General features: G+C 41.7%; 1 protein-coding gene and 1 pseudogene across 2 annotated transcripts in view; one reads left to right on the plus strand and one right to left on the minus strand.

The window, feature by feature from the left end:
• GOLGA5 (golgin A5) overlaps positions 1-8,966 on the minus strand; it is a 41,832-nt gene extending 32,866 nt beyond the window's left edge. Inside the window, exons 1-2 of one of the 2 annotated variants that reach the window (XR_009334495.2) lie at positions 8,597-8,875; positions 5,596-6,169 (exon numbers count right to left, since the gene is read on the minus strand). Coding sequence is in view for 1 of the 2 variants with exons in the window: in XM_059056878.2 (XP_058912861.1) it covers positions 5,596-6,142 (547 nt within the window). In the remaining variant the exon portion in view is untranslated. Of the gene's footprint in view, positions 1-5,595; positions 6,170-8,596 lie in introns of both variants that reach the window. The other variant, XM_059056878.2, reaches the window with a different exon arrangement.
• Positions 817-1,208, plus strand: LOC131752495 (non-histone chromosomal protein HMG-14 pseudogene; annotated as a pseudogene).
• Positions 8,967-10,104: the final 1,138 nt, after the last annotated feature.

Here is a 10,104-nt window from a genome sequence, read left to right on the forward strand (position 1 = left end):
CAGACAAAAATAATCTAAGGTGAAAAAAATCAGAACAGTGGGTGCGTGGGGGATGGGTGGGGAGATTAACTAGGAAAGGACATGAGGCACGCACTCTCTGGGGCAAAGGAAACATTCTTTATGGGGATAAAGGTGTGGGTTTCATAGGTGTAGACATTTTTCTGTACAACTAAGATTTTCGCATTTCAATAGCATGTAAAAACGATGAGACAAACAGGGAAATTTGAATACTGACTAGATACTAGATGATACTAAGGAATTATTAATTTTATGGTGATAATGGCATGATTGTTCGTTTTTTAAACTTGTATTTTTTAGAGTTAATAAAATATTTATAGAAGAAGTGATATGAGATCTGCGATTTGCTCCAAAATAATTCTGTGGTGGGTAGAGGTAAAGAAAGAGATGGAAAATGAGATGTTATAAATGAACCAAGAATGGCTATGAGCTGTTGATTATCATCACTGGATAAAAGTCAATATGTGGGTTGAGGGGAACCATCAGTCTCTACTTAGGTATATTTGAAATTTCCAAAATAAAGATTTTTTTTAAATGAATAAAAATTGAGAGAATTTAAAAAATTATTTTTAATTTTATAAGATTTAAAAAAGAAAGTATATATCCAAACCTGTAAGCTATATCTAAAGTAGTATTTAGAAAGACATTTATAGCCTTGAATATTTACATTAAAAATGAAAGGAAGAAGCTCGGGCGGCGGGAGGAGCGGCAGCGGCCAGGCAGCCCAGCTTCGCAGGCTCTTGGCGCGGCCCGCAGGCACCGGGCACGTACCCGACACGCGCCGGCCCCGCCGCCACGATGCCCGAGAGGAAGGTCGGCTCCGCCGAGAGGGCGGCGAAGGGGGAGCCCAAGGGGAGGTCCGAGAGGTTGTCAGCTAAACCGGCTCCTGCAAAAGTGGAAGCGAAGCCAAAAAAGGCGGCAGGAAAGGATAAATCTTTAGACAATAAAGTGCCAACAAAAGGGAAAAGGGGAGCAAAGGGAAAAGAGGCTAAAGTGGCTAACCAAGAGACTTACCTGCACAAAACGGAGAAACTAAAAACGAGGAGAGCCCAGCTTCTGATGAAGCAGGAGAGAAAGAAGCCAAGTCTGATTAATATCACACACCTGGTCCTATCAGTGGTCCCTGTCTCCCTTCTTGTACAATCCAGAGGAATATTTTTATCAACTACTTTGTAAATGCAAGTTTTTTAGTAGCTCTAGAAACATTTTTTAAAAGGAGGGAATCCCACCTCACCCCATTTTTTAAGTGTAAATGCTTTTTTTAAGAGGTGAAATCATTTGCTGGTTGTTTATTTTTTGGTACAACCAGAAAATAGTGGGATATTGAATATGGGAGGCTTTGATTGTCTTGGGTGTCAGCTTAACATTCCACAGATGGAAGGCAGCTTTTATACCCTATAATACAAAGCACACTAAATGTCAGTTTGAAGTCAGTTGTGCATTTAATGTCTTAAACACTTTATATTACTTCTCTTCCCATGTTGTTTTTGGTAGAATTGTTTCCTAAAGCAAACCACTCACCCCTTGATCTTGGCTCACCTGGGCAGAATTTTGTGCACTCTGTAACATCTTTGGTCGTGGTAGTCCAGTTCTTCTAGTAACTGTTAATGTGCTGTGAACGACTGACGATTTGAGTATGTAGTGTACATGATATTAAATTGTGAATTAGTGGGACTTATGATGTAACAGCATATCAGTATTTGACGATATTGGTACTTGATATCCTGTGAAGGAAAATTTGCCTTCAAATTTTAAGCTGGAAAGTCACTCGAATAACTGCTCAGAAACGAATCACATTTTTTAGATTTTTGGTACGTATGTTGAGAATTGTGTACAAATTGAAATGTCTGTGATTGTCACTGATCCTCAAAACAACCAATCAAATTTCAATCATGAAAGAAAAAAAAAAAAGAAAGGTAGGGGGCTTTCCTGGTGGCGCAGTGGTTGAGAATCCGCCTGCCAATGCAGGGGACACGGGATAGATCGCTGGTCCTGGAAGATCCCACGTGCCGCGGAGTAACTAAGCCCGTGTGCTGCAACTACTGAAGCCTGCATGCCTAAAGCCTGTGCTCCGCAACAAGAGAAGGCACTGCAATGAGAAGGTAGCGCACTGCAACGAAGAGTAGGCTCTGCTCACCGCAAACTAAAGAAAGCCCGTGTGCAGCAACGAAGACCCAACGCAGCCAAAAATAAGTAAATAAAATATATATTTTTTAAATGAAAGGAATTAATGAGTTATGCACCCATCATAAGGATTACAGAAACAGCAAAATAAACCCAAAGAAAGCAGAATAATAAAGATCAGAAATTAACAAAATAGAAAAGAAACATACTAGAGGATCAACATAACCAAAAACGGTCTTCTGAGGGAGACACTGTAAACTACGTTATGTCAATAAATTTTTAAATGTACATGATGATGAAACGCATCAAACTGTATACTTTAAAAATGTGTAACTTACTGCATGTCAGTTATACTTCATTAATGCTGCTTTAAAAAAACAAGCATTTAGCCAAGTGCCAGATATTGGTATTCTTCAGGTAGTATTTGTGATCAAGCTTTGATTTCTGCAGGGTTACTATAAGTGATTAGTGCCTGACTGTGTTAAAATTTCAGCTGTGACATTATTTTCCTGAAATTAAGTAAAATAAATGTAATCCTCCCAAAAGTATATGAAATAGACAAATTCTTAGGAAAAAAATATAACTTACCAAAAACAGATTTAAAAAGAAATGGAAAACCAATTGAATCAATAGTTAAATCTTCCACTAAGAACACCCCAGACCCTGATGGTTTCATCAGTGAGTTCCAGCAAACATTTACTGAAAGTTAAGTTTGGATTTAGGTTTAAGTAAATCAACTGATTTGTATACCATATTAATATTAAGAAGAAAAATCATTATATCTCAATACATACATAAAAACACCTGCTAAAATTCAATATAAAAACTCAAATTAGAAATACACGGAAATGTCCTTAACCCGATAAAAAGTAACCTAACACCAACTGAAACACTCAAAGCATTCTCTTTAAGACAAGGAACAAGACACAAAATTGGTTTTCAAGTACAAGCCAATGTAGTAAGGCAATAAAAAGAGTTTTTAAAAAGATAAAAGGGTTAAGCAGAAAACAGTCATTATCTACATATGATATTGTGTTGTTGAAAATTTAAATGAACATATAGAAAAATATGAAGCTTAACAGCTATCTTAGGTTGCCGTGTGTGTGTGTGTATGTGTATTTACAAAAACCTATAGACAGCAACAAACAGAAAGTAAAAAATTTTAAAGCATACCATTTATAAGAGCTTTAAAAAATATAAACTACCCAGGAATAAATCTAACAAAAAGTATGCAAGACGCTTATGGAAGAAACAATAAAATCTTAATGAAAGACATCTAAAAAATAATTATACCATGTTAATAAGTTAGAAGATTCTATGTTGTAAAGATGCTGATTCTCACCAAACTATCTGTATGTCAGTAGAAGCAATGGACTCCCAGTAAAGACCAACAGAATTTTCGTGGAACTTGGCAAGAGAATTCTAAGACACATATGCAAGTACAAAAGTCCCAAGAATAGCCAAAACATTCTTGGAGAAGGACAAGGTGGTAGAATCTGCTCTTTGAGATATAAAGACATATTATAAAACCACATTAATTAAGACAATGTGGCACTGACACAAAGACAAATAAACCAAAGAAACAGAATTAAGTGTCAGAAACATAACAACATATCGATGGATATTTGATATATGACAGAGGTGGTACTGCAGATTAATAGGGAAAGGAAATATTTTCAATAAATGGTGCTGGGATAACTGATTTCCATTTGGGAAAAAAAGGGAACTAGATGCCTACCTCACACCATACATAAAAAACAACTTTAGGTAAACATCTAAATATGAAAGGCCAAAGTATAAAACCTTTCCTATAATACAGAAAAATACCTTTATGACCTCAGGATAGGAAAAGATTTTCTAAGACACAAACCATAAAGAAAAAATTGATAGATCATTATATCAAGAACTTCTATTGAGACATTATAGAAAAAGGAAAAAAACAACAAGGTAAAACTGGAGGAGGATGAGAAAGAATTGCCATCTAGAACATATAAAGAGTATCTATGAATCAATAAGGAAAAAGACATGCTTCCACAACACTCTGACCATACCTCAACTGCTGCATTTTCTATATTACATGTATATTATCTGTGTCCATGTGTATCTCATCCAATAAACTATAACCCATTCACTTCTGTATCCTGGCCCAATAGGGTCTCAATAAATGTTTGTATAATTAATCAAAAGACAGTTGAGAAGAAATTTAGGATTGTTCATACCTAGTTAATTAACTGCTAGTGCATGCACCTGTTTTGAAAGCCCAAAACCCGTCTCTTTACCACTTTTTTATCTTGAAATACAAGAAAGATTTTATTCACTAAGAGCCAAGACTGTGGAAGAAGCTAAAAGGTTTAAGAACATAACAAGCTCCCATGAGTTATCAGCTCTATAAAGATTCCCTGCAAGGACCTATCATGTTTATTGTTATTTTAAAATGCTTCCTAGGTACTCAAATTAGCCACATTATTATGTAAACATCATTTTTTGCAGGTGAGATGATGTACATGTTGAGGTAATTTCATAGCATATTAAACAAATGAAAACCAGAATTCTAAGTTCTTACTTCAGTACTAAATCAATGCCTTTAACCCTCCAACTTAGATCAAAGTTCAGTTTCTCATGCTTTACTTTCAGGGTAGGCGGGGGAAAAACACACCAAAAAGCTCACAATCCAGAATATAAATGAAGTACAGCCACCTGTTATTTTTATAATACCAATGACAGAAAGAAATGAATTGGAGATAGTTCCAAATCCCAAACTATATGTTTCCTTTCAGATTTCAAAATTTTCTTCTTTATATCTTAAAACATCTCAGAGAATCATTTTGGATATAATTTCTTAAGATGCTGGCTGAGGACTTCCCTGGTGGCACAGTGGTTAAGAATCTGCCTGCCAATGCAGGAGAGACGGGTTCGATCCCTGGTCCGGGAAGATCCCACTTGCCGCGGAGCAACTAAGCCCATGCACCACAACTACTAAGCCTGCGCTCTAGACACGAGCCACAACTACTGAGGCTGCGTGCAGCAACTACTAAAGCCTGTGCACCTAGAGTCCATGCTCCGCAACAACAGAAGCTACTGCAAGGAGAAGCACATGCACTGCAACGAAGAGTAGCCCCCGCTCACCACAACTAGAGAAAGTCTGCATGTGCAGCAACCAAGACCCAACAGAGCCAAAAATAAATAATAAATAATTAATTAATTTTAAAAACAGATGCTGGGCTGGGTAAAGTTACCAACAGACAACATTCAAAGGTCCCTACTGTAACCGTATATTGGCTAATAGCGTTCTATGCTGTCCCCCTTATTTACACCACACGCTTCTGAGAGCCTGCCCTTGTGCCAGCAGGGACAGGATCAAAACAGAGCATGACAAATGCTACCAGAACATTTTAGGCTATGATGACATCCAATTTGGTTAACTCTAAAAGAAACAGAGGACTGATTAACTACCGTGGCTTTGGCTCCCAGAAGGATGTTCTTCAAAGGTTTTGATGGTGGTTACACTGGTGTTCACAGAACTGACGCTTGTTGTCCGAGAACTCTGCAAGACCGGTGTTTTGCCCCTTTCTTTCTTGATTTCCACTTTCCCAGTAGGCTCCTTCTGTGAACTATTAAGAAAATCAAACAGCAGCTCATCATCAGGTTCTGACTTTTTTCTTCGAACAAACTGGGATGAAGGCCTAGGAACAGACGCATTTTCAACAGGATGGGAGGCCTCCACTGATGTCCTAGATCCTAGTTTCACATTTGCAGTCCCAGCTAAGATGGTGGCTTTTTGATTCCTAATATTATCAGCTGCTGAGGAAATGTAAGTAGCTTTAGGTCCTGTCTGATAAGTCAAATCTGTATTTTGCTGGTGAAGTTCAGGATAGTCAGTATTTTTGCTATAAGCAATGCTGCCAGTGTTCTCTTTTCTACTGAGAGCTGTTGCAGCCCCTTGATCAACTCTGTTTAAAAGATCTTCTGCCTTTCCAGCAAGATCAGCAAACCAGGACATGATGGCAGCAGAATAATCTTGGTGAACCTGTAAAAAAAGATATAAAATGATCAGTGTGGCTTAACAGCAGAGCACAGTGATTAAGACCAGGCTCTAGAGTCAGATAGTCCTGGGTTGAAAAGCCTGACCCTGCCTCTTACTATGTAACTTCAAGCAAACTACTTGACTGAAACTGAGAAACTTCACCTAGAAAAGGAGGAAAATTAAGTGTACTTACTTTAGAGGATGGTTTTAAGATGAAATACTACATTAAAAAACACTTTGAGGGCTTCCCTGGTGGCACAGTAGTTAAGAATCCGCCTGCCAATGCAGGGGACACAGGTTCAAGCCCTGGCCCGGGCAGATCCCACATGCCGCGGAGCAACTAAGCCCATGCGCCACAACTACCGAAGCCCGCGAGCCGTGCTCCGTAATAAGAGAAGCCCCTGCAATGAGAAGCCCGCGCACTGCAACTAAGACCCAACGCAGCCAAAAATAAAAATAAATAAAATAAATTTATTTTTTAAAAAACACTTTGAAAAATGCCTAGCACACAGTAGGCACTCATTTGAGTAGTTGCTACCATAATTACAACTACCACTACTACTGTTATTCCTATTTCAACAAAGTGTAAATACTGCAGCACTATCATGGATAATTTAGGTGTGCATATACACGTCTAAAATATACCTTCAATAATTTAGATTCTCAGTACCTACTACATGCACATTAAGCTAAGTTCAGAATAAAACAATTAACGATTGCACATTCATTTGATGCATATATTTGGGTACTTATCCAGTGCCACAATAAATCAAAGTGATGATGATGAAATAACTGGTTTCAATGACATAGAAGAGTAGCATATAAAAATGTCAACAGGTCTTCCCTGGTGGCGCAGTGCTTGAGAGTCCGCCTGCCAATGCAGGGGACGCGGGTTCGTGCCCCGGTCCGGGAAGATCCCACAAGCCGAGCCCGTGAGCCATGGCCGCTGAGCCTGTGCGTCCGGAACCTGTGCTCCGCAACGGGAGAGGCCACAACAGTGAGAGGCCCGCGTACCGCAAAAAAAAAAAAGTCAACAACCATTTCTTGAATGTGCACATTGTTCCTTTTGCCTGGAGCGCTCTTTCACAGTTAACTTTTTTTTTTGTTCTTGGTCTTCACCTGAACTTAATCTGCCTCCAAAATAGATCTTTTGTCCTAAATTAGGTCCTATCTTCTCTGTTCACACACTATTCTTTTCCCTCACATCCCTTCATGTTTTATATGTATTTTTTTCCCCTGTCTCTCCCTCTTTGAGAAGGGGAGGAGGAGAGTGGGTGGGTGGATAAACGCCATTGTCTGTTTTGCTCACCAATGAATTCTCAGCACACAGTAGGCACCCATAAATACTGCTGAATGGAATTAATTTTTATGCTAGGTGCCCTGCAAACATTATCTTTAACACACATAATTTTCACAACCACATTGTGCAGTAAGTAGCAATACCCCCCTTTTTTCACACAAAAAATGGGGGGAAAGGTTTAGAAAGATCCCAGAGTTTAGACAGCAGCTCAGACAGGCAAATCTAAATCAACCAAACCCACTTTTTAACCCCTGCGTTCCCCATCTAGCCTCCCAGTATCTGAACAACCTCAAGAAGAAACTCACCCTCTAAACCTGTTCCTTACAAAATGGGATGATTACATGCTCGTGTATTTCACAGAGTTTATGTGAAATCCAATGAAAATGGAAGTGACATGCTCCATAACATATAAAGCTCCTTACAGAATATGTATCATTCCCGAGTAAACACTGGTGGTTAAGTAGGGAACAAATGATCTCTCCTAATAAAGCAATCAAAACATACTTATTAACTTATTTCTTGCCTCTCATTGTAAAGTTTTAAAGGGCTTTAAAACAAAAGCCTGTGCCTTAAGATTGAGTACCCAATTAAATGTTAAGATGGGCCCTAGGCACTTGCCCCGCGGACAAAAGAACAACTCTAGCAGACTTCCTAGGTACAGAGCCCTCAAGAAATTCCGCCCAGTAAAGGGCCCACGCCGAGCTGGAGAGAGGGTGAGAGCGCAAGGGATGAGGATGGGGGATGGGGATGGGTCGGCCGATGGCGGTGGCAGGGCCTGCACGAAGGCCAAGTGTCAACACAGAGGAAGGGAGGCTGGGGATCAGCTGGTCGGTCCCAGGGACTCTGTTGTCAATCCCAGGTGAGCGAGTACAGACCCCCACTTCGTTCCCTACCCACTGCACTGAGCCTCCGGAGGGGGAAGAGCGGCCAAACCAGGCTGGGGTGGGGGAGGGAGGAAAGGGGAGGGCACTAAGCCACGTCCGTGGAGGCCCAAGGGGGCTCCCCTGCCCTGTTCCTAAGCCCCTGGCAGGGCGGAGAGATCAGGGTCTCCGCTGAGGGAATGCCGCCCCCGCCTCTAAGGCCGTGAACGCCCCAAGGGGACCCCCCTCGGCCCCCCGCGGCCACCTCACCTGAGGACTCTGGAGCGGCTGCACCGCGGCCTGGTCACCCTCCCAGGCCGCCGGTCCTCAGCAGCCGGCCGGGAGGGGGCCCAGGTTGACCAAAGCTGGCCCTTGATCGGCCACGGCCCAGTTACTCTTCCGGGAGACGTGGAAGAGAGGCGAGGACCCCAAAACAGAGTGGCTTCCGAGCTGCCTGAGCGGGCGGGAGCCTAGAGCAGCCACCTGGAGGCGGCTCAGGCAGCAGCGCCGCCGGCTGCGGGGCCCTCGCTCCTGGCCACTCCCTTTTTCCTCCTGCGGCGAGCAAGGGCGGGGGCAGGGCCTGCGTGCGTGTGACGTAGCTCGCCTCCCTAGGACCGCGGCCCGCACGCGGCCGACACAACATTGGAGGCCTCGCCTATCTGGGGGCGTGCCCCACGGCGGCCCACGTGGGCGGCAGGGGCGGTACCCTGCCGGAAGGAATTGGAGGCCCGAGACACAGGTGGAGCGGACGGCGTTTACCTTTCCCCATTCTTCCTCCACTCGCCTAGTTTTACGAATGAGGATGTTGAGGCCCATCCTCAACGGGGGATGAGGGTACAGAAAACAAGAACTAGTGGCGGAGACATATTAAATAAACCACTGAATGAACAAGACAGTTTCAGAGCTTTACCAGAGCTGTAAATACAAGATAATGGGGAGAAGTGACTGGAGGTGAGGGAAGCACTTTAAATGATGTGGACAGGGAATGTCTCTCTCTGAGGAGGTGACATTTGAGCTGAGGCCCAAATGATGGAAAAGGCCAGTAAAGGGCTTTCCATACAGCTGTACTGTAGTTATGTTATGCATACAGTTCACTGAATATTTGAAATAAGTCTAAAATCCACATTTAATAATTCAACAAATACTCAGCACCTACTTTGTGCCCAGGGTTGACTTAATTTGGCCCTAATGACAAGCCTACAACATAGTCCCAAGGACCCTAGAGGTTAAGTAACTTGTCTAAGATCATGTGCCCTAGTAAGGAGTCCATATTACTCCAAAGCTTGAGCCGTTAGACTCAACGTTTTATTGTCTCCAAATTAAATATTGGGAGTAATTATAGCTGCTTCTTTTCTTCCTCTCAAGTAAGGTTTAGCCCAGTCCAGTGAGCAGAACTTTCAGCAGCACCAGGAAATCATAATAGTAATAATGATAATAATAATAATAGCCTCTAATAGTTATTGTGTACTTATTAAGTGCAGTATGCTGTGTTAAGCACTGCACGTGCTTCACTTCATTTAATTCTCAAAACAAACATAAGGAAGGTACTGTTATTATCCTGTGGTAGGTGGCATTGTTGTTGCCAGCTATTAAGTGACTCCTCCTGTTAAGGATGTAAAAAATTAAGAAACAGAAACCTAAATTAAATAGAGCCAGGAGACCAGAGGGAGAGCTCTCTCACCCAAAAAGTAGAAAGACCCCTTTTCTTTCCTAGCAACAAATCAGCCAATGAAAAGCTGTGGACACTTTGTTTAGTATAGCCCTTCCAACCCCTTTCC

Source organism: Kogia breviceps, chromosome 3, assembly GCF_026419965.1.
Source record: "Kogia breviceps isolate mKogBre1 chromosome 3, mKogBre1 haplotype 1, whole genome shotgun sequence".
NCBI classification, from domain to species: domain Eukaryota; kingdom Metazoa; phylum Chordata; class Mammalia; order Artiodactyla; family Physeteridae; genus Kogia; species Kogia breviceps.